At 42.5% G+C, this 26143-nt stretch overlaps 1 protein-coding gene across 1 annotated transcript in view; it reads right to left on the bottom strand.

The window, feature by feature from the left end:
• The window catches only part of ANKH (ANKH inorganic pyrophosphate transport regulator), a 563090-nt gene extending 545199 nt beyond the window's left edge, over positions 1-17891 (bottom strand). The window contains exon 1 of the mRNA XM_078687590.1: positions 17119-17891. Within this exon, the coding sequence (XP_078543716.1) occupies positions 17119-17214 (96 nt within the window). The 5' untranslated portion in view covers positions 17215-17891. The remainder of the gene's footprint in view (positions 1-17118) is intronic.
• Between the last annotated feature and the right edge of the window lie 8252 nt (positions 17892-26143).

The raw sequence follows: 26143 nt of genomic DNA, 5'->3' as shown, positions 1-26143 counted from the left end.
AGCGAATAACAGTTGAAGTGCAGTTTTTTGCTGGGAAGAACATCCTCGAAGATTAGTGAACTTTGATCTGTGACACACTTGTGTCCACTGCTATTACCAATTACCATTGACTGCTATTACCAATCACCATTGGAGGTATGGTTCTGATAATAGAGGCTGTGGTTTACATGGAATCTAGTGGCTACCATATAATATGCTTCAAACTGAGGAAAGTATCAGAGTCAGCAAATTTTACAGGAAAAAACACAGACTATAGGAGGGTTTCCACCTACACAGAGGTTATTTTAAATATATATAGGGCCCAATTAGAAGTGAAGGGACTTGATGGAATGGAGGATGTGTGAACAAAAATAAAAGAATCTGTTCTGGAAGCTTTATGCTAGTCAAGAGAAAAAATGCAAGGATGAAATCTTATTATCACATCTAAAAGAAGTAGAAAAAACAGATATAGAAAAATGACTCAGCAATTCAGAAGTACAATGAATCATGGAAGTGGTATACCTTTTGTATCACTATTGCACACACACACCAATCAGACACACACAAATTATTCGAAAACGTCATTCTAGCTGTTGAAAAAAATCCAGAATCTTACACTTACCTACACTTCACAATGATGCAAACACAAATGAAAGTCATGCAAATGTAAATTTGTGGTCATTGCACTAGACAAATACTAATCTGGGTTCCCCCTCTGGATTTGGCATGATGAGAGCAGCTGTTTATTCATGGAATCCTAGATCCTGCAGAAGCATGCCTCTTTGTACTTCTGAATCATTTGGCAGCCTTTAACACGGTCGGCTGCGTTAGGTTGCTCCACACCTTAGAGGTCCATGTGGGACTAACTGGCCAAATTCTGTTCTGATTTTCATATCAAATCGGGCCACTGGCACAATATTGTGGTGAACAATATCGTTCACAACAATATCATGTCAAAAATATTGTTTTCCACAATATTGTGCTCCTATACTTATAATGGTCAGTTAAAAAATATCTGGAAAAAAATATTGTTGACACTAATATCAAAAAATTGACAGAAATACCTATTTTTTTAATATAAATTCAGGTTAAAGTATTAAAGTAGTAAATTATACATAATCTATAGATACATTTAATATAATGAAAAATAAATATATCCCACTAATATTTAGCATAACAATTGATACAAAATATTTACTTCACATCATATTTTAATATTTTAAATGCACTACTATGAAATTATATATAATATAATGAAATAAAAATGTTTTTTCATTATATTATACTGTATAAATATGAAGTATATATATTCATTGCAATGAATGGAAAATATTAATAAAATTAATATTATGTAAAATAAATATTATGCTAATATATATAGATATATATTCGCCAAATGTTTGCAGGAACGTTATAGTTTAAGAAATAGATTTAAAGAAACCTTAGAAATTCACTGAAAAAAACGAAGTTTACAGGGACATTATAGTTAGGCTCAGATTTCACTTGTACAAGAACATAGAAATTTAGCAGTTATAGTTACCTGAGCTATTATTATTCATTAGTTGTGCACCTAGTGTAATAATTTAACTTTTGTAGTAGCTTAGTATATATGTTTAACAATCCTAAACTCTTAGAAAATACTTACACTCACCAGTGATGTCATTTGATACGCCATCAGTGATGTCATCAGTGATGTCAGTGACCATGTCATGAGTGATGTAATATGTGATGTCATAAGCAGTGCATTGCGGAGGCGTAAGTTATACTTAGCTCATGTAACTATAACTGCTGAATCTCTAAGTTTGTGCAAGAAACATCTGAGCCTAACTATAACATCCCTGTATCCTTTTTTTCAGTGAATTTCTAAGGTTTTTTCATTCTGCTTCTTAACTATAACATCCCTGTAACCTTTGTTTTTTTCAATGAATTCCTACAGGTTTTTACATTTTATTTCCTAACTATAACTCCCTGTAACCTTTCTTTTTTTAAGTGAGTTTCCAAGGTTTTTACATTGTATTTCCTAACTATAGCCTGTAACCTTTGAGACTTGGTGTGTGAGTGAGTGTCTCAATGGGTGTGTGAGTGTTTGAGTGGGCCCGGGAGTGGATGCATAAATGTATCACTGGGTGTGTGATTGGGTTTGTGATTGTCTGAGTAGCTCTATGAGTGGGTGTGTAAGTGTCTTCGAGGGTGTCTGAGTGGGTGCATAAGTGTGTGAGTCAGCCTGAGAGTGGGTAAATGTGTGTCTGAGTCGGTCTGTGGTGGCTCTTGAACCAAAAGTTTATTTGGCTTGCTTCAACACAAAAGAAGCGTTTTGGTGACTGCCTTTGTCAATTTCCTGTATATATATATATATATATTCAAAGCTCCAAAGTTGCCCGCAGGCAAGGTCGCATACTCCTGCAGCTTGTCACAAGCATATTCCTCACAGCAACTTTTCAGGGTAAAAGCAGCATTCCGTCCTTCTGTGATTACAATCCTTGTGTCGCATAATGAAGCCTGACACGTTTCTGGGCTAATGCCCTCATCAGAGGCTCAACAGGAGATTCGTGGAGTAGACACACCCACACCTTTTGTATTTAACCGCCCTCAGATGGGCTTCCTATGATGCCTCGTGACTCCCTAGATATCTTCCATGACCGCATCACAGAAGAATTAAGGATTCTTCATCGCAAAACACTGAACAGCCAACGACAAGTGAAAAAAGTAAAGATCAACAATATTTCCGTTTGATGGAAAAACTGAAAAACAACAATTCATTTGTTGTCAACAACTCTGACAAAGGAGGTAATCTTGTATTATGGGACAAAACAGCCTACAAAGAAGAGGCTTACAGGCACTTAAACAACAAGGAATGTTACGACCTTACCAATGGGGCTGCAGTCAACAAAGTCCACAAGGACTACAAAGAACAATTGACCAAGTGGAAGAGAGAGGGCCTCATTACAAAAGATGAATTTGGCTTTCTCCATAAAGAATTTCCCGTATTACCAACTTTTTATCTAATCCCCAAAGTGCACAAACAAATAACACCTGTCCCGGGACGTCCAATAATCTCAGCCAGAGACAGTGTCTTTGAAAACACTTCACGATACGTCGATCACTATCTACAAGAACATGTGACCACACTTCCAACGTATTTAAGAGACTCAAAGGACTTCCTAAACAACTTGAGTACCATCCAATGGTCCAGTGACTATTTGCTCATGACATTAGACATAACATCGCTCTATACGAGCATTAGACACAATGAAGGGCTAGTGACGACTGAATATTTCCTGTCCAACAGATGTATTTCTATGTACAAACATAATGCCATGTTATTGGATATGATGTGGTGGTGCCTTCATAATAATTTTTTCCTATTTGAAGGAAAGGTATTCAAACAACAGCAGGGTGTTACCATGGGTGCATGCTTCTCCCTCAGCTACGCGTGTCTGCACGTTGGCTGGTGGGAGAAGCATGTACTCATGGAAGAGCACAGAGAGTTGATGTCTCACCATGTAATGCACATATGGAGGTACATTGACGACATTTTTGTCGTCTGGAAGGGTACCGAACATCAAGCCCGTCAATTTGTTAACACCATTAACAACAATCTGTCAAATTTGCAGTTCACTGCTCACATTGATTCCAGTTCAGTGAACTTTTTAGATATCAATGTATACATAGAGGACAACAGAGTTGAAACTCGGTTGTATCGCAAGCCGACAGCGGGCAATATGCTGTTGCATGCGAGTAGCTTTCATCCTCAACATACGGGTTTACCGTATGGTGAATTCTTGAGGATCCGTAGGGCCTGCAGTACACCAGAGGCACTAGCAGCAGCACAACAGTTGGCCCGAGACAGGTTGTTGCAAAGAGGATACAGAGCCAAATCATTGGACTCTGCCCTTAGCAAAGCCAACGCACGTGATAGGTCAGAGCTACTACAAACATCAGCCACACAGATTCCAAAAGATATGGACCTTAAGGAGAGTTTGTCGCAGGACGATGCTCCTTCACCAAATGCATCCATCACATGTAGGTTTATTTCTACTTACAGTAGGCAAGCTAATTCCATCAAAGGCATTATCAATGCACAATGGCCTATAGTACAAACAGATTCAGTCTTAGTGCCATTATTACCAGCAAGGCCGAACTTTACCTACAGAAAAGCGCGCTCTATGCGTAGTGAGCTAGTATGAACTAGCCCAGAATCCGATCTCAAAAGTGGGTGGCTTAGTGCAAGTAAAGGTTTTTATAAATGCAGTACTTGCCGAGCTTGTAAATTCGGCAAGAATATGAAAACCTACACAAGTCCGTTTTCAGACATGCCTATCAGTCTGAAGGGTCACTACACCTGTCGCACCGACCACACTGTCTATATTCTTCAATGTGTCTGCGGGCTCCGTTATGTTGGGAGCACTAAACTGCCAGCATATCAGAGAATCCTTCAGCACCTGCGTGCAACTGTCAATTCTGACCCCACCTATCCGGTGGCCCGTCATATCAAAACTGAGCATGCAAACAACCTGAATGTTCTGACATACTTCGTTATCGATAGCGTCCCCCCCAATAAGCGAGTAGGAAATCGCGAAAGACAACTTAGACAGCTAGAAACTAAGTATATAATTGAGCTAGATACCAAGTCCCCTAAAGGTTTGAATATATGCGAGGATTTGCATCATTATCTGTAACTAGTTCACAGTCAGCACTTGATTTCTCTATCTGCACATATTCAAGAGGATGATAAGTATATTTTAACCTTACCATTCCAGTTGTTTCCTATACTGATGCCTTTATTTATGTGCCATAAACTTCTTTTCATTGGCATGCCTGGCCATTCTAACTACTGTTCCTGATTATGCATATAGACGACTATCATACAGCAACAAAGTTTTGATTTCCTGTAGTTATCCTGTGGTTAACCATGGCAAGGGCTGTCATTGCTCATTTCTATGAGTATATATGTTATTCACCAAAGAATTACGCATAGGTTTCAAAAGAGGGGTTTTTTATGGTACTCGTTTTGAAGCCGTCCTCCCTGCTCCTATAGGAGAATTAGTTTATGTCAGTCTGACACACTTTTATCTTCACGTACTAGTCACATTTTTAACACTACCACCACTACCACATATCAGGCTGTACATCCGACAATTATGACTTAGGCATATAAGTATTGCTGGCATAGGGGAAGAAAATAGAATTTCTTTATTCAGCTTCTCATGTAATATACTTCAGGGGCATCAATTGTTTATTCGTATGTATTAAGGAATGTGTAAAATTGTCCAGGTTAAAGATCGGATGTATAAATATCTTGGATTTTATCTGTTCAGTGTTATATTTTGAAAATGCTAGACATATTCACTAGAGTAACTTATATAGCCCAACTATAATTTGAAGTAGCCGAGCTCATGGATATTTTAAGTTTGGAATCAGGAATTTTTACAGCATTTGAGCAGATATCTGAGTATATTAATATCTATCATTGGGATAATATGAATTGCCCCTACTTTTTCATTAGATTGTATCTAATTTGTTTGAAGTACTGATATGTATTTGTACCTTTGTATAACCCTTCCTTCCCTTTTCTGTTCTTGCGACACATTAATTGCATTATTGCTTCTTGTATTAATGTCAGCATCTATGAAATATTATTCTATGTCACAACGTAGAAATGTACTTGTTAGGAGATTTACCCTGTTAGTTATATCGTGCATTGAGCACAAGATCCAATAACTGTCAAAATTAATTTTGTGTAGTTTTCAGTTGGTAGTGTTTTTTCACTTTCTATCGGTATTGTAGTTTCACTAGCACGTGATGGTCACACATGTGTATATAATCATGTATTTTCAGCAATGCGAGTATGTGAGCAAGGCCACCCCGTTGGCCAAAACACGTCATCTCGTGCTTCTTTTGCGCTGATGAAGAATTTAAAATAAAGAATTACTGCAGTCAGCAGTGAATTGAATTGCAAAGTGTCAGTTTTCTCTTTGTGGTGGATCTCAGCACCTGGAGCGGTAATTGGATATATATATATATATATATATATATATATATATATATATATTCCCCCCCCAGCTCCCAAGTACATCAGTACAGCATTCTCGAGAAACTCTTGAACCAAAAGTTTATTTGGCTTGCTTCAATTAGAGGTGGCAGACCCGGAAGCAGAGAACGGTCCAGGACCAGGGTTCAATTCCCGACGCGGCAGGGTCGTGGACCAGGGTAATTCTCGCCTCGGTGCCTACTCTAACCAGGGATCACACTCGGCAACTCTGGGCATTAAGCTTGCCTCATCTCTACAACGGCCCCCCACAGACGCCGGGGATGCCTGGTTTCACCTTGGAGATACCCAGAAGGGACCATCTCACAGGGAAAGCCAGGACGTGTTCCCCAGCGGTCTTCAGCACCAGGATGCTTACGGGCAGCAGTGCGCTTTACAAGTCCCACACATTTACATTTACATTTCAACACAAAAGAAGCGTTTCGGCGACTGCCTTTGTCAATTTCCTGTATATATATATATTCAAAGCTCCAAAGTTGCCCGCAGGCAAGGTCGCATACTCCTGCAGCTTGTCACAAGCATATTCCTCGCAGCAACTTTTCAGGGTAAAAGCAGCACTCCGTCCTTCTGCGATTACAATCGTTGTGTCGCATCATGAAGCCTGACACGTTTCTGGGCTAATGCCCTCATCAGAGGCTCGACAGGAGATTCGTGGAGTAGACACACCCACACCTTTTGTATTTAACCGCCCTCAGATGGGCTTCTCTCAGGTGAATAACCGCAATGGCTTATGGGCTATGCAGTGCGAGTCCGCCACAATAATTAAACTGTATTAGGTGCCCTGAAAATTTGCTGCGAGGAATATGCTTGTGACAAGCTGCTGGAGTATATATATATATATATATATATATATATATATATGAATATATTCGCCAACTGTATTAAATTGAGGAGCCAGCACACGTTGTTGTGGGGGTTCTCTCGTTTATTGCGTTGGTTACAGCATACACAAGAACAGGGATGCGTTTTAGCAGTCAAGCTGCCTATATATATAGTATTTAAAAGGGGAGTAGCCACGTGGCTCCCCCTCCCTGGGCCGATTCCAGAGACTTCATCACCTGGGACGCTGCCAAAAGTTAATGGAGGAAAGGAAGAGGCCACATGGTTTCCTTTCCCGGACCGATTCCAGCCCTGTGGACCCCATCCCCTGGGGTGCAACTAAAATACAATGGGAGATGGGGGTTGCGCAGCCCCCTTCTCAGGGCCAATTTAATCCATGGGCACCCATCCCCAGGGGTCCAGCCATGTGTTCCTGGGTACCCTGGTCCCAGCTAGGGCACCAAGTGAGCAGTATGTGGACTACAGGGGAGCCTCAAGGTCCCGCTGGAACCAGCCAGCTCCCCACCTACTGCGGGAGCTGGCATTGCTCCTGCAGGTAGGGAGCTGCTGAAAATGCAGATCCCTGCATGTGAGAGCAATAGTTTCATCTCTTTCCCTGTCCAAATGTTTGCAGGCAGGGAAACAGATGAAACCTCTGCTTCCAGCAAGTGGTAGCACTTCAACAGCTCACACCCCCTGGAACCGGAGTGTTTTCTTTTGCTTGGTGTGATCTGTCAGCTCCCACCAAGCAAAGGCAAACAACAGTGCCCCCGGGGTGGGCACCCTGGGACATAGCAGGAGTGGGCCCTGGGGGGTGGCGGTCCTCCTATATCTAAAATAACGCCCTGGGAGGTGGTGGTCCCCTAGCTCAAAGAGCCTCAGGAAGGTGAGCCCTTATAACCCTCCTACTTTTATTATAGAAGGCCCCTGGGACCTGTTCCACCTGGGAGCGTCTTGAAAAACAAGTGTGGGAGAGCACACTTATTTTTTTATTTTCACAAAGATACTTGTGAATATTTAACGAAAATCGCAGTGAAAAAAAATATGCTTTTTACCCTGCCGGGATCCCTTTGAGACCCGTCCAAGGATTGGAGGTCAGGGTATTTTTCGTGTTTTTGAAGCCAAGTCTCACTATGGCTACCAACCCTTCCGAGTTGAAGGGTTGGCAGCCAATCAGAGATCTGTAGATCTGTGCTCGAGCTAGTCATTATTTGCAAAGGCTTTGCAATCTTAGGTATACAAATCTGGGTTTTCTTCAATGTCTCTCAAACTACTGAAGGGATTTAAAGCAAATAACAAAAAGTACAATCTGCGGACCAAACACTAGTTTTCTGACATATTTGGTGTAATTCCGTCCAGCGGTTTGGGCTGCAGGTGTGTTGTAAGAGTGTACAGGAATTAACATGGGAAATACACTTTTTTTTGCATCCCCCTCCCATTTCTCAGCCCTCGCTTGATGGATTACCCTGAAAATTTCCATTTGCAACTAGAATTACCAGCTCATTTTTTTTGAAAATTTCACAAAGATTCGTCAAACGTCACCAAAGTTACAGGCAAGTCAAAAAATGCTTCTCCTATGGCAATGTGGTCCTAACTATAACTACCTTCTGGCGACCACCAGTTGGTAATATATACATCATCACAATGAAGTCAAGGTATAGCAGCATGCACTTTCAGCCGGTGCCAGTATGGGAGATGGACCCAGCCTCCCTATATTTTCTCTATCAACAAAATCTGCTGAGCTTAGGAAACAAAGATTCACAACTTTTTATTGCATTTCCAAGGTTCTTGTTGGAAATGCAATAAAACGTTGTGAATCTGTGCTTCCTGAGATTTTGTTGAAAGAAAATATATATATATATATATATATATATATACAAACAATACATACAAGATAAAACCATAAAAAACATAAAACATTGAATGAGAAAAAATATATAAGTTTGTTTAGACAATAAATAACACATTAAAAATTGAATCAATAAAACCACATTCACACAAAAACACATTTACACAAAAATATTATAAAAATTACAATCAATGCTATAAAATCTATTTAACCAACATTGTGAAAACAATTGGAATCTAAGAATATTGCCACTCTAGTTTATGCAAAATTAGGGAAAGAGTTGGACTATGGAGGGGTTAGATTTGCTATTCTACTCCAGTCATTGTAATAATAAGGAAAGTGTTGGACTTTGAAGGAGGTAGATTTACTATTCCTAACCCAGCCAAAGCAACACTAGGGAAAGCGTTGGACTTTAGAGGGGTGAAATGTACTATTTCCATTCCAAACACGGCAACAGTAGGGATAGCATTAGATTTCGGAGAGGTAAGGTTGACTATTCCTACTCCAAACAGTGCAACAGTAGGGAAAGTGTTAACAGAGAAGAGGTTAATTTTACTATTCCTACTGTAGTCTAAGCAAGAGTAGGGAAAATACTACACTTCAGACAACATACATATGAGTAACCCTGTGAATATAGAAAAAATATAGTCTTAATAAAAAAGAATATATTAATTAACATAATATATATGTATTAAAACAATTAATCAGTTTACATACCTACTATTCAATTAAAAAATGATCAATAATAAATAATTGTTATATAATTATTAATTAATTAACTTACCATTTGTAACCCTACAAATTTAATAGCCCACACATAAAATATAACTCCAAAAATACATATTCCATAACTTACATATATAAAATTAATGAAATGATAACAAAATAATAATTGATTGGTAATTCATTATTACTTACTTAACTTCCCACCCTAGACCCCTACAAACCTAGCATCTGGTAACTAAAATAAAATTAAATAAGTATTCCACAATTTACATCTTAAAAATTCAATAAAATACATAGTTTACATATAATAATTAGTAGTTAATTTATTATGACCTAATTTACTTCCCATCAAATACCCCTACAAACATATCATCCCACAACTAACGTATCAGTAAAATAAATCAGTATTCCATAATTTACATAACCAAAAGTGAATTACATAACTAATTAACAATTAATAATAAATTGTTAATTATTATTAAATTAACTTCCCACCCTACAACCCTACACATCTAGCAGTCCAAAACAGCAATATAAGTAAAATGAATAAGTATTCCATTATTTACCTCAGTAAAAATCAATTAAGAAATTAACAATTAATACTTAGTTGCTAATTCATTATTATTTAATTAACTTCCCACCCTATACCCCTGCAAACTAACAGCCCATAAATAACATATAAGGAAAATAATGCAGAATTACATAATGAATATCAATCATATTATTAAATAATATTTAATAAGTGATTCTTAATTATGAATTACATAATAAACTTTCCACCGTATCCCTCTACAAGCCCTACAACCCACTACAACAGTATAAATTACTATTAAAAATGCATTAAAAAATCGAAATCACTTATAATTACAAGCTATATTAATATATATATATAATTTATATAAACAGTAATTGCATATAAAATTAATTTCGCAACTAAAACACATGAAAATTATCAAAAACGATAGTTTTATCCACTATATTAGTGAAATCGATATTGAAACTGATATTATTTACAACCATATTTCTTACCTCAAAAAACAATATTCATGTCAATGATATTTGTGCATCAAGATATTTGTGTGCCAAGATATTTAATTTCTGATCTTTCTGTCTTCCGATATTTTAGAATTGATATCTTGTCCAAACATCTAACAAATTGTGAAAGATCAAAAAGCCCATCTCCAACAAGATTTCAGCGCTGGACGGAGACCCCTAAGACTCCATCCTAAGAGCCTATCATTGGCAATCTATACCTTGAACCTCTAAGATTAATTCTTGAGGAATCAGATGCATCTATCGACCAGAATGCTAATGATAGACAAATGTACATCAAAACACCTCCATGTCATTCATATCCTCAGCCCAGTACCTGTTAAAATCAAACCTGGGTGCCTAACAGGGCCGGACTGACTACCAGGCAGTTTGGAATGCTGCCGAGCTGGGGGCTGATTTAATTTCAGTGGGGGCTGATTTCATTCATGGAGACCTGCGTGTGCTTCGGAATAATTAAAGCAAAACTAATTTTGTTTAGCACAAGCAGGTCTCCATGAACGAAATCAGCCCCCAGCTCAGCAGCATTCCACACTGCCCAGTAGCCAGTGTGGCCCTGGTGCCTAATAACTCCTCCAAAACTGAAGTGATATTGTTTTCACATAGACACAGAAATAACCTGCACTTCAATTTAACTAATGAGTACAAACTAGAAATAGTCAGTCTATGTTTAACTCAGTAATGCCCCTGTTTTCTGCACTTGACCATTCCCTATCCCTTATGCCACATATAAACAGTGATGCCATTTCCACATTCTTCAACTTTCAAAAAAAATCAAAAAGGACTCTCTCCACCCCCGTTAAACACCGCAGGGCACAGACTCAATTTATCATGCTTAGATTGTGAAAGTGTGATTCTATGGGAGGTCCCGAAGTCATCAAGGGTCCTCAAAAAAGTGGTCCATCTCTCTATGGCATGTTGCCTATCCAACACTAGAAAATTCAGACGCATAACACCTGCACTTCGAGAGCTTCACTAGCTTCCAATAGAAGCTAAGATTACATTGAAAAATAGATGCCTGGTGTAAAAACAATGTACATGCCCCACCCTTCCTAACTCACCAATCTACTCATAGTATCAGGGGGTGAAAAAAAGTGTAAGAAGCGAGAGCTACCTAGTCTCGGAAACACCTAGCAGGCATTGCTTGAAGCTTAACTTGAGTTAAACCGAGGTAGTGCTTTTTGGAAACCTTTCTCCCCTTTGGTACCCAGTTTGGTGGCCAAGTACATTGGGCCCCCTTCCTACACCAGTAGTAAAGGCAAAAAATGTGGGGGTCATAATAGATGAGAAGCTTAATTTTAAATCGCAGGTTTCTAAGGTGGTGTTGTCCGCGTTCTTGACCATTAGAACTGTGTGTAAAATTCTTCCATTTATTCCGAAAAACACAAGGAAAATTGTTTTAACCTCCTTGGTTTTATCTAAGTTGGACTACTGTAATGCTTTATATACAAACCTACAGTCTAATCAACGTAGATTAGAAGATTACAATCGGTACAGAATGCTGCTGCCAGATTGGTGCTAGATGTCCCTAAACCTCAGTCCATTAGGGACGGGATACGAGAGCTACACTGGCTGCCAGTCACCCAACGAGTGAAATTTAAGGCACTTTGTATCGCACACGAGGCACTTTACAGAGAAGGCCCACAATTTCTATGGCATTCTTTGCGTTGGTACTCCCCCAGCAGACTATTACGTTCGGCCAATGCCTTTCTGATGCCCACCTCCAGAGTCAGGACGTTGAACTAGGGGGGGGGAGGAGCTTCAGACATAGCACCATTAGGATATGGAATTCTCTTACGCTTGCTCTTAGGAAGATATCTTCTCTGCTTGAGTTCAGGAAAAATCTTAAAATATGGCTTTTCAGAAACTAGTTTCCCTCTACAGTATGCGGTCCGTAAGCGCCTAGACACCTGAGGGTATTAATGCGATATAAAAATTGTTATAACATTACATAACCTAGATACAAAACTTCAAGCTTTGAGCCAACTATGCTTTGGAGCCATCTTGCCATTCTAGAGCTCTCTACCACTAATATCCGGAATGGCTCCCAAACTGTAGCCATCAGGAAAACACTAAAAAGCTACCTGTTTCGTCTTCATCGGAATATCTAGGGATCAATTTCTCCTCAATAGACACTAAATCTCAAATATGAAGTTAGCTCTGAAGTATCTTCCTGTTAAATACTATTACACAACTCTTCTTCATTTTTTTGAATTATGAATTACTATTTCCGGCTGTTGATAGCTTCTCACTGTGAGGGAGAGCTATAGGAAGCTGACAAATAAATTGTGTGTGTGCATCCCCCAAAAATGTGAGTTACAGAATAGAGAGCTAGACTTCAGATTCCCTCTCAGAGTCTAGTGGGAGTGTCAGCCACCTTAGCAGAGAAGCCCACCATTTCCAAGAGGTGGTTAGTTGGAGGGATATATTCGGGGCCTTCGATACTGCTACGTGCCTACTTCTGGGGGATTTCAAAAGGCCTTAAGAAGATCAGGAATAGTCACTGAAGTTGCTGCCCTGTGCTCCTGGTTGGTTGGATCATCCTAGTCCCTACAGAATGTTACTGACATACAAGAGCAAAGACATGCGCTGGAATAGCGGGCTTCCTTAATTTGGGCACGGAGGCAGCACACCAAGACTACCATCTTATTCGGTACTAGAGAAGGGTCTTTGGGAAATTAATGTGTAAATGGCTCCTAAAGTGCTGATTTATGTGCCACAGCATATGCATGTAAGAAAACTACACACGTCCCTTGAAGCACTACGTCAGGTACTGTGAGGACTCTCCACTCTAATTAATATTATCATAGTTTCATTCCATCTGTCTTTATAACCAAAAAGTTCCAATTTTTCGGAGTCATTCATTTTATTAGTATTTCGTTTCCACAGTGTGACAAACGTTCAGGTGTGTAACCGCTTCATTCCTGATATCCCATCATTAACAGATGGCTTTACAATTCCGTGCTCCCCCATCCCTAAAGTATTTCAGGCCTGGGAGGCCTTTTGTCAGAGGTAAAGTGTACTAAAATAAAAAATACAAATAACACAATTAACTATCTTAGATGTTGTACATTTTAGCAATATTTTCCAATCGTAAATTTACATTAGCGCTTAACAAATTAAATAATCAAAATCCACTATTTATATAAAAAATGTGCATATTTCTTGCATATCAGTATTATTCCTAATCAACAATTTAAATCACTCCGACACAAATCAATATTTACGTAAATACAAGTGCTATCCTGCACCCATGTGTAGAGAGTGGTACCCACTCAGTACAGCAATTTTGATTAACTATTTATAAATTTCCAGTACATTGATGAGTGTGCTGGTTTTCGTCTAATTACGTGCCACAGCAACAGATTAGTAAAAATTATGCACCCCCCCCTCCCCCTCCCCCCCCCCCGCTAACCCTCATAATAAGAGGATGGGGGCCTGAGACTCCATTAGCTCACATGTTAATAAGCCTTAAGCTGAATTGGGCACTTCTGTAGGTGTTTGCCCCACCCCGACACCTCATGGGATGCAGGGGGCTAAACACCCAACTGACAGGGCATGTACACTTTTCAGGGTAGCGCTTATACACAGTACTCGCATGCACTGAACATGTTATTTTTACTCGCATAGTTATGAAATACTACAAAGACGCTGCCAGATTGGGCTGATAAACTCACATATAACTTCTACTATTCAAACAGCATCAAATGTATAATAAGACACCCTCGTCATTAAAATGACTATGCATGTTCTTATTTACGTGAATCATGCAAATATGAGCCCTACAAAAACAAAGGGGTTGGGCACAGCAGGCCACCGTAGGACAAAAGGTCCCCCGACCTGGTGAACTTGATAGAGCATTCTCTGACAGCGCATCTGACCTACAGTACCATTCTCTACAGTGCCCTTTTTGTGCCCTCGTTGCTCTGTCATTATACAGCAGAAATCACCCCACACCCGGTGACAATGGGATCCGTGTCACTGTTGTTTACTTTGCTTGTGGTAACCATGGTGTTTTTCTTCCTTTTTTTGATCTGGGTGCTATCAGCATCCCCCGTCATGGTTGCTCGAGCCAGGTGCTGAAATGAAAGCTATATTCTCATGACTGATTTGGGGAATTTTTGTATCACAGAATGAAAATTAATAATAAGGAACAAGGGCAAGACCTGTGCTCACGAATGCCCAAACTCCGCCTCGGTGACGCTCTAGTGTAGTGCCAAAATCACACTAGGAACTGTTTCTTGCTATATGGAGGGGCTGACGTTGCTTGACACTGCAAGGGAGGATGAGAAAATGAAACTGTGCACATTCGGGAGCTGGCAACAAAGAGGCAACTGTGGGAACGGAAGCCAGGGAGCAGCAGGCAGTCGGCAACCTCTCGCCCCATCATTCAGCACATTATCATTACATCGAGTGCAAAGAATGAGCGGCGGCGGTACCAGCCTGCATGTTGTCACGGTCGTGAGGCAAATGATACATAAACCATGTGCTTTGTTTTAAGGCAGCGTCGGAGGCAATAGTTTATTTTTGAATTTGCTAGGTTGCTGCGTGAACATCTGCATTAAAGCACCGATGGTAGTGCGGGGTATTTAATGTACAGCGCCCCGAAACCGCAGAGCAGGTGCTTTATAAAAGTAAATTATTGTGAGAGTTATTACTATGCCTTTTAATACTTTTATTATATGTGTTATCACTTCTAGATGTGGAGTCAGTAGTAGAGGTATGAATATTAATAGAGGTAGTAGTGATAGTCAGGGGGGTGTATTGGGTGGCAGCAGTGCTGAATTTGTTATTAACAATAACAGTTATCGTGCTGTCGGTAGTAGTTACAGTTATGACGGTAGTAGGGATGTTGGTAGCAGCAGCAGTAAAAGTAGTAGTGTGGTTTTAGTGGTAATGGTGATGCAGTAGTTATGGGGTGATAATGGCTGTAATTATGGCACTGATAGTGTTAAAGAAAGTGTTGGCTGTGATTGCAGTAGTTGCAGTGGTGGCGTTGAAGTAGTGGAAGTCACCATGCTAGTGATGATGGTGGTACTAGTGGGGGGGGGGGGGGTTGTTGGGATGCGGTGCCGGTGGTAATAGTGGGGATGTAGTGGTACTACTAATAGTATAAGGGAGCACCGCAGTGGTACCATTCTTTGGAAACATGAGTAAGCATTCCACTTCAAAAGTAGTCAAGAAGAACAGTAATCCCGGTAATTAACATACTCCATTCAGCTTTCCCATGCAAATAACACGTAATGCGTTGAAAAAGAATGCTGTGCTCATAGTTCCCGCCTTTTTTTCTGACAGAACTATCATTCTGTGTGGAAAAAGAAGATACGCCGGATGGCGCTTTAAGTGTGACCTCTGGCCTGCTGCCTTTGTTATCTGTGAGATCCGCCGCCGCGCCTCGGCGGGGGAGGGTAGCGCCTCAGGGGTGTTCCACTGCCTCGACAAGGCCACGTAAGCCGCCGCGGCCTCCGTCCAGCAGTCACTGTCACTGTATGAGCTTGAAGCAGCACTGGATGCGCGCAAGAGACAAGGTGGCACATCAACCACGAACTGTTATCAACATTTCACCATGCATGGCACATTTACCGTGTTACTAAAACACCAGGGCAAGCTAGGCAAGATGATGCAAATGTCTTCAACTGAAATGACGCCCACTTCCAAGAGGTCTGCATTATTGATTTCTTTAAGAATAAATTATGAAGATGGCCCCCCATCTGCTACAACACTTTTAATTATGGAAGTCTAGCAGGTAGCAAAGACAGCACCGGTCAACTGGCTGCCAAGTCTAAAATAATCAAACACCGGTCCTTAAAGGGGGCTGCTAATGCCGGTGTAAGACACGTGGTTATTAAACGGGCCATGGGATTGGCTGCCGAGCCGGGGGAAGTTGGTGGTTCTGGGTGGACTACTAATGTCTATCGCACCCCAGCGCAAGCGTCAGTGTCAGACCAGCCTTAATGACAGGGGGTGTAGCCAGGTTATGACAACTAGGGTTGCCCATTGCACAGATTCTCGACCACCTTCTATGTGTGTATGCCAAAATATAATGCCTTTTTATTACCATCAGATTGGCAACTTGTGCTAAAAATGAAAGCCATGATATCTACGCCCCCAAACTCCATCACTTTCACTCGTACGCCCCCAAACATACATTTTGAAGCATGACAGTGCTATACCAGTCATTCGACTAATGCCAACCTCATCCTTCAGCAATCCCAAATCCAAGAATGGGCCGGCTTTTGTTCGGGCAGGTGCTCTGCACTATTTGTACTACTTTGGCTTGATCATGCACGTGGATGAATGATTTATTATAACGCCAATACTTTTAATAAAGCAGTATATTTAGAAAAGTTCCTGTGTTGAAGTGTAGTGCCATTTGATATAAGAAAGCAACATTCTCGGGGGGAGCACGAGCATGTAGTTACGTAAATAAGCAAACTGATGGATGAATGGGTAGATGAAAGGCAGTGTAGAATATATGTTATAAATTCGTGCCCAATTCAGCATAAGCAGCAGTCTCTCCTCTGCTACCCTTCAGGTAAATGGAAGGTGTATCCCCCCACCCATGCCCCTAGATATTGTAACGGATTGATTACAGCCAAAGGAAGGATGTGACAGAACAGAAGGGTCCACTCTCGCTGTACATTACCTGCTCCCCGAAGTCGATGGCGATATTGGTGATACCCAGCGGCACCAGGAAGCGGATGAGGGGCAAGTAGGGCGTGAGGGCTGTGAACTGCACCATCGCTCACGGCAGGCTTCTCCTCGGGGTCTCCCGGCACTGGCGCACAGCGAGGAGGAAGAGGAGGCCGGCGGGTGCGCTGCGCCTCGGCCAGGCAGGAATAACGGTGCTCCCCGGCGCCTGCCCTCCTTTAGCGGGGAAGCCCAGAGCTCCGGCCCGGCCCCGCTGCCCTCCCACACAGCAGTGACCCGCAGGAGGGGCACGGGGCAGCCGTGACGCCAGAAATTTCTGCTGACAGCTTTTCCATTGTGAGCCCGGGAGAAGGGGGTTGGGGGAGCGCTGGTAAGGTGAAATCACCGACAACAACACATGGCTGGCACAGGGAGGGCGGCGGAGGAAGGCAGCGGCCGGGGCTGGGGTAGAAATAATTGAGGATCGCCGCTGTTTTCAGTGCCTCTGCGGGCAGGATGTGCGCCGCGCAATGGAAGAGGATGAGGAGGAGGAAGAGATGCCGCTTGGCGCTGCAGACAGACGGCTGCGGTGAGACACCAGCCCCCACCCACAGCCAACCACCGAATGTGAGCCCTGCCGTTGCTGACACGTGGGGTCGCACACAAACATACAGCGACTGTATGCACAGAGGCAAGGAGAAGGTTGCAGCCGCGAGGAAGATGACACTGCTCCCTCTAAAGCCTCTTCCGAGGATTGCAGCCTGTCATTACTAATCTTACTCCGAGTCCAATGACTAGGAGACTTCAATGCAAACAATCTTGGACAGGATGGAATACTCACCCTCAATGCACACCCTTACGGTTATTTTTTATTGACCCAGAGTACGTTGAGATGTGCCATAAGATATGCTGATTAGTATGCCACATGATTGGCCCATTATTGTGCCACAGATTGTGGCCCTCACAGCGCTACATTGTACACCCTCCACTGCCACACAGAGCAAACTCACCATTGCGCCACATAGATGCCAATACAGCCTGAATTCGTAGCTTGAAATACAATGCCAGTTTGGTCGCCGAGCAGTGGATGGAAGGCCACAGTAACGACCATGCCTCACTGTGAAGCAATGTGACAATGGTGTTGAGTGCACAATTGAGAGAATCCGTGTGCGCAGCCCAGGGACATCTTAAGGATTTTGGGGGCCCTGGGCCAAACATGTTTTGGGGGCCCCTGTTCAGAACAGCTTTGAATTTATGATTCAATTTGAGCCAGTTTTCCATGCCGTTTTCACTTCCTCAGCTACGTTAGTGATCCAGTTTGCATCATAGGCTTTAGCCTATATATTGCCGATGTAAACGGATGCGCGCAGCTGACAGCGGTAGTGTTTAGTGTTTCCTGCCCTGCTACTAGGTTTTTAATACTTTTTAAATTGTCTATGTGTGACTGAATTACTCTGTGCTTTTTACAATTTCTCCTACCTACGCGCACTTGCACTTTACTTTATTCTGCTTACCTACACCTCCTTAGCTGCTCCGATGAGCATCTCGCTTTTCCTCCTGTCCTGGTACGCCACTGCTGATACACCGATTGTGCGGAGGGCTGGGGCTACTATCAGGCTCCTCACTTCCACCAACAAAGCATATTAAAAGTAATTAAGAAAAGTAGGCAAGACAGCGCCCCAGTCCCAAACGGCGTTCCGCAAGCTATTTACAAGGAGGACCCAGAGTATTGGGCTAGCAAATTCAATTCATTGTTCCGAACAGTAAGCAACACGGGTGGTATCCCAGAGAGCTGGAGGGGGGCGATCATAACTCCAATCTATAAAAGTGGAGACCGTAAAGATCAAAATAACTACCGTCTGATCACCCTCATTGACGCCGAAGCAAAATACTATGCGTCAATGACATTAGCAGACCTGGATCGATGGTCAGAAATGAATAACAAAATACCACTGAATCAGACTGGGTTTCGCCGTGGTATGGGAACAATGACGAACGCGATGGCCCTATGCCTGATTGCAGAGAAAAGCCTTCAGAACTGCCAGGAGCTTTACACCTGTTTTGTGGACTTTAAGGCGGCGTTTGACCGCGTCAACAGGCAAATGCTATGGGCAAAACTAAAACATCAGGGCCTACCAGACTCAATTCTTCTGCCCATTATTGACCTGTACACTGACACCTGGATGCAGGTAAAAATCGACAATGGGCATCGCTTGACCCGGAAGATCAATACCGTCGATGGCCTAAAGCAAGGCTGCGCCTTGGCCCCACACTTATTTAATCTATTTATGGGTGACCTGGCAGAAAGTTTAGACAAGGTCAATGCACATCCGCCCCGGTTAGGTAACCTCCGTGTAACGCATTTATCGTATGCGGATGACGTGGTACTGTTGAGCCAGACAAGAATCGGCCTACAACGCCTGCTGCATGACATGTCTGGTTATACAAAAAAGAACTTGCTAACAATAAACATCAGGAAAACAAAGATAATGCTCATAACGCGGTGACATAAAACTCCACCAACCTTCCGAATAAACAATGACCAGCTTGAAACTGTAAATAGCTTTAAATACTTGGGGGTACATCTAGACAAGCGCCTTAACTTCCAAGCGCACTTTAAGGACATGGAAAAAAAGGGGTCCACTTTATTGTATGCCTTCACTAGTTTGGCAACTGAGCAAAAAGGGCCTCTTGTCTCCCCCTTGCTAACTGCAATGAAAGCAAAATTATTACCCACAATAGCATACGGGAGTGTACTACATCACGGGAAAAGCGAAACTCTCATAGACAAAATACAAACTAAAGTCTACAAACAGGTTTTCTTCTTACCAAACAGTTCTTCACCAGCGCAAGTAAGACTTGAATTCGGATTACAATCTCAAGTACTACTGAAAAAATATGAGGCCATCAAATTCTGGTACAACGTTTGGAGGAACAAGGAGAACAAAATAAATGGGTCATTGTGGGAAGTAATCCACACAAGCCCGAACTCCGAGTATGCAAAGTACCTAAAACACTCACTAGATACAACTGAGCTGGGAACATTGTGGGAATCAAAATTGCCGGTTTCCTCGTTCAAACAGGTGGTTAAGAGGATTGCTAAGAAACACTCGTTCCTCAACGACAAAATAACTTTAAGCGCCCGAACCCACGCTTGGATGACTATCAAATCGTACATAAAGCCCACACCAGCAGCTTACTTAGACATTGCATTCTCGTTGTTCATCAAACGTACATTTCTCCATCTAAGACTGGGCAATCTTCCCACAAGATTGGACCAGCCAAAATGGAGACCACAAGAAACAACAGAATGCGACCTTTGTGGTGCAGGCAAACAAGACATTATTCACATAGTTTGCATCTGCCCAGCCATGGCTCAAGGTCGGCGGCATTGGCTAAAGGATAAGCTCAACGAGCAAGGAGTACGCACCTGCCAGACTGCGATACTCCAAATCCTATGTTCAGCGGACCCACAACTGATTTGTAGATCAGTTAAATTCCTGAACAGCTTTGTGGAAAAACGAGGTCAATTGTCATAGGCACGACCTTCATTTGACTTAAGAACCCTGCTATTAAAGACAATTTTGTGCTTTGAACAAGTTTACTGAAATTTACGACATACTCTTGGCCACACAGACTTTACACTTTTTTTATTGTGGCATTAAAAGCTTGTTTTAAATATGTGTAATATTATATATTGTAATGGTTTTGATTAACCGAACAATAAAGAATTACTTACACTTCCACCCACGCAGTTTCCGCTTCCTCAGCTGCGTTAGCGATTCAGTTTACATCATAGGCATTAGCCTATATATTGCTGATGCAAACGGACATGCGCAGCGGGCACGCCACTGGCGCACCAAAGGCAAGCCCGTCTGCGCCCGTCAGCGTCCCGGAGGCATATAGCGCCGGCCATGCTGCCCAGTTCCCCTCCAGTGAGTTTCTTTCACTATATTACCATAGGGAAAAACTGCTTAGCCGTAGGTGGCTACCATTATGTCAGTGTACTGTGGCTGATCCGAGTTTGGAGGTAGACGTTCAATGCAATAAGTGCAACTGATCTCTCCTCCAGCCAGGAAACTGGCACCCAAAATTACCCCCACGCAACAATAAGTGGAAAAACAATAAGAAAACAGAGGACTTAAAGGCCACCCTTTTAAATTGTCACTCTATGCAAAAGCATGAACCACACATTTATGTTCTTCTTTTAGACAAACAGCCTGATCTTTTATTTCTCACTGAGACCTGGCTGTCTGAAGCCTCCAACCCTACTATCTCCTCGGCTATCCCTACGGGTTATAAAATCCATAGGAGGGACTGACCTAGTGGGAAGGGGGCGGGTCACCATAATTTACATTAAAAACCTAGACTGCTCTCCCATCCCAATGGAAAACATCGAGGGCGCAAAGTCCTTAGGCTTCCACTGTACCTTATCCCCCCATCATAGCATAGCTGGTTTTCTGGTTTACAGACCTCCCGGTGAAATTGGAAATGTTATTACGACGCTTAATACAGCCACCATATTCCTGGCCTTAAAATACAACAACTACACCCACTTTGCCTCTCTTTTACTTCCTCATCTTTTATCACTTTATAAATATTTTGTAAAAGAAGGTTCCTCTTAAGGTTTTTTTCAAGAGGCCATGATCTGGTTAATCCCCAAAGAAAATAAAGATCCTTCTTTCTGTAAAAATTATCGTCCGATCTCCTTAGTTAATTTAGATTACAAAATGTTTGCAAAAATTCTTGCTCTTCGTATTGATTCTATCCTACCAAACATCATTGCTCCGGAGCAATCCGGCTTTGTCAAAGGTCGATTGTCTTTCGACAATTCTAGAGTTTTCTTTAGTATTTTAAGTAAAGCTTCTTCCCTTGATTATCCAATTGCTGCCATAGCACTAGATGCCGAAAAAGCATTTGATAGAATAGGATGGGACTTCATGTTCCAAGCTCTTAAATGGATTGGCTTTCCTGCTAAATTAATCTCTCTCATTTCTTTATTATATTCTAACCCCAGAGCCTCTATTTTTGTTAATCGGAAATCTTCTGAATATTTCTCTCTTTCTAGAGGGGTTCACTAAGGATGTTCTTTATCTCCTCTTTTATTTATAATTGCATTGAAACCTTTTTTAACGAAAATTCGGCTTAACAAAAAGTTTCTGGTTTTAAACTTGACACTACCCATGTTAAAATGTCTGTTTAGGCTGATGACATTCTTCTATACTGTTCCAACACTTCTCTTCCAGCTTTTCTATCTCAAGTGGATATTTTTTCTCAGTTATCCGGATATCGCCTTAATTCAGATAAATGTGAAGTTCTCCCTTTAAATATTCTTTGTTTAAAACAAGATTTTATTTCCTCTGGTTTCTCCTGGAAAACTTCTAAAATCAAATACTTGGGTTTATGATTTACTCCTTCTATTCCGGAAACTCTAAAAGAAAATTTTGATAATCTTTCCAAATCCTTGTCTGCATCTATTGACCGATGGCATCCACTTTTTCTCTCCTGGTGGGGTCACTTAGACTCAATTAAAATGTTGCTCTCTCCGCTTGTTCTATATCTTTTATCTATGATTCCAATCCACATTCCTGGTTTTTATTTTAAGAAAATTGATTCTATATACTCAATAAATTCCTCTAGAAAAATAAATCTCCTCGTATAGCTCTTAAAGCTCTCAAAGCTGATAAAGTCTCTGGTGGCCTTAAAATCCCTGATTTCAAATCATATCATCATGCTTTTTCTTTGAGACAATCCTCTCGCTGGCTGGATCAAGCTCATTTTATCCATCCTCCTCTTTGGCTGAACATTGAGAAGCATTTTATAGCTCCCTTGCATTTTTGTGAATCTATGGCCTTTACTAACAATAGTTCTTCTTTTCGTCCTCAAGTGATTTCTCATACACGTAAAATATTGATACCTCTTCTCCCGTCCTCATATCCTGCTCTTTCATCACTTATTTGGCATAATCATTTACTACGTATCAAAGGTCGCACCATCTACTGGAAAAAGTGGAGACTCAAAGGTTTATTCTGGATTTCGCAACTAGTGTCTAATTCCCTTCCCCTCTCTTTCTTAGAACTTCAATCTAATTTCTCCTTACCCTCTTCTTGTAAATCTCAATAATATTCACTTCTTCCTTCCCTTCATCAATATCTTCTTTCTTTACCTCATAACCCCAATATCCCTTCCAGAACGTTTTTTTTTTTTTTTTTTGAGGTTCAACACTGCTTTATTACATGATATAAACCAGAGTACACAGCCGTTCGTGCCTACAACCCGGAGGCTGGCAGCGTAGTAGAAGAATGTGAACACAGCCTTGAGGTCGGCATCCCTGAGGCCCGACGGCAATGTATATAAGCAAGTAAGATAATAGTAGACTAGCTGGCGTTGTAGGGCTGTTAGAGGATGAGCAGCAGCAGAACAGTGTTATTCATTTCAACAGATATTGAGAGAACAGTAGTAAAAAACTTCCCAACATAGAAGAACCTAAGAGGCATTTCAATCTTCCTTGAAGGATAAAAGAGGATATAAGAACTGACAAATCAGTGAGGTAGTGCAGGTGAGCGATGTAGTGTAAAGTCTAATGGTTATAATTCCATACTTAGACAGGGTCCCTAGTGGGTCCGGAAATTATGATATGGGCCATGTGTCATATGTAATGCATCAAGGTGAAGGATGGGTCCACAGGCCTGCACGGCATGGCGTGGAGGGCAATTGCGTGTCTCAAGGAGGAGATAGGGGAGGGGAGAGGGGAGACACCAGCCATATAGGGGGGGGGAGCCTCAGTGGTATGTGTAGGGGCATCAGATACGATAGTTGACTATTCCAGTCCATCCATAGTAGGAGAAGCATGGCCCGTTCCAGCCTCTGTGACATGTGGATGTTGTAGTCAGAGTACAATTCTGTTCCAAGGCCGTACAGCGTGGCCTCAGGGAGGGTCAGTGTCCCTCTCAGGTACGTCTTCAGCAGTCGATCGTTGGAGCATGTAGCATACCAGGGGACCCCATATGTCTCTAGGTTTACAGGATGTAGGCAATAAGTCAGCAAACGTGTTGTATTGATCTTGACAGTAAGTCAAGTCTGCTAGCCAGTTCTTAAATTTGGGCGCCCTGCCCCGGCCCCATCGACAGGCCACTTGACGTTTGGCCAACAGCAGCGCAATGTCCACAAATTTTCGGCAAGAGCTAGGGATCTGTTGTGTGTATCCGAGTATCGTTACCAAGGGGTCCACGGGCACCGTGGTGCTCGTCATGTCTGTAAGGGCATCCGTCACTTGCTGCCAGTATTGTGCCACCTGCGGGCATTCCCATGCTAAGTGTAGGACATCCGCATGGCTTGCATGGCAGCGCATGCACCGGTCGTCGTCCGCCAAGCCAAATCTGAGTTTGCGCACGGGCGTATAGTACATTCGTTGTAGGTATTTGTAATGTATGATTTTGAATCTGCTGCTAGCAGACAGGCGAGAGGTGAGCGCACTGCAATATTGCCACTGTTCATCAGTAATGTCCGCATCCAATTCAGCCGCCCAGCGCGCTCGAGCAGTGGAGTCCAGCATTTGCGTAGCGTTCCTGAGCTGTCGGTAGAGGCCAGAGACCAAATGTGTCCCATCTCGGGAGTTCAGCAGAAAGTGGAGCGGGGGCAAAATCTCAGGTTCGTCCGGAAAGTTGGGGAGTATGTCCCGCATCCCTGCACGGAGACGCACATAGTAAAAAAGGTCTAGTGGGGTATAGGCGTGAGACTGAAAGAAAAGGTCCTTCGTTTTAAACTGACCATTGAGAAACAAGTCGCCCCAGCAGGAAATACGTAGTGTAGCGCACAACATACGGAATCCCTGCTCCTGCAGTAACGTGAGTTCCGGATGGTAGGTAAGCGGTAATTTCGGCGAATAAGGTAATTGGCATGCTAAGCTCTTGGCTATTCGCCGCCACGCATCCATCGTGCACGAGACAGATGTATTCGGCGTGGTTATGGATGACTCCGGGCAGTGAAGTAGTCCCGACAGCGGGAGGGGTCGTACTATCCAATCCTCAACTGCTATATGCGGCATGTAAGGTGTAGGAGCCATCCAGTGGTAGGCAAAGTGTGCCTGAGCGCACTGGTAATATTTCTCGAAGTCCGGTATATCGAAACCCCCTTTGTCATAGGGCAAGGTTAGTGTGGTCCATTGAAGCCGTGATTGCTTGCCTCCCCAAAAAAGTCTGCGCAGTTCAGCCCTTAGCGTCTTAAAGAAGAATGCGCCGGGAAAATAGGGGATGTTGATAAAAAGGTAGAGGAATCGGGGAAGGATGACCATTTTAATTAGGGATGCCCTACCGGCCATAGAGAGCGGCAGGGTGAGCCAGCGGTCCACGGTGGCGGTTAGGTTCGTGATAGCGACTCCGTAATTGGCTCGCAACGTCTCTTCCCTGTCTCGGGAAATGCGGATCCCCAGGTAGCAGAGATCCGTCCGGCACCATTCCAGTGGATAATCTAGAGGAAAGTCGCCCACTGCCTCAGTTAGGGGGAAAAATTGGGACTTGGACCAGTTGATGTGCACGCCTGTCATGCTGCCAAATACGATGAACTCTCTGAGCAAAGGATTGAGATTCATCTCAGGGTGCTTGACATATAGTGTGATGTCATCCGCATAGAGGGACACATCAATTTGTCGCTGCAGGCATTGGACCGCGCCGTCCCGATGAAGCTGACGTAAACGGCAGGCCAGTGGCTCAACAGCTATGGCAAATAATAAGGGCGAGAGCGGGCACCCTTGGCGTGTGCCTCTAGTGATGTCAATGGACTGCGATAAGTGACCATTGATCAGCACTCGCGCCGTAGGCCGGGTGTAGAGCAGGTGTATCCAGGACATGAACAAGGGTGGGAAACCCATGCGCGTCAGGACAGAGAATAAATAGGGCCATTCAACTGAGTCAAACGCTTTGGTCGCGTCGAGGAAGATCGCTGCGACTGGCGTTTCGGGGTGCACGGTTCGCAGAAGAGAGAACAGGGTGCGGAGGTTGTGCGATGTAGATCGACCGGCAACGAATCCAGACTGATCAGGT

Source organism: Lissotriton helveticus, chromosome 4_1 (assembly GCF_964261635.1).
Source record: "Lissotriton helveticus chromosome 4_1, aLisHel1.1, whole genome shotgun sequence".
Classification (NCBI taxonomy): Eukaryota; Metazoa; Chordata; class Amphibia; order Caudata; family Salamandridae; genus Lissotriton; species Lissotriton helveticus.
The sequence above is the reverse complement of the archived record's forward strand: the minus strand, read 5'-3'. Positions and strand labels throughout refer to the sequence as shown.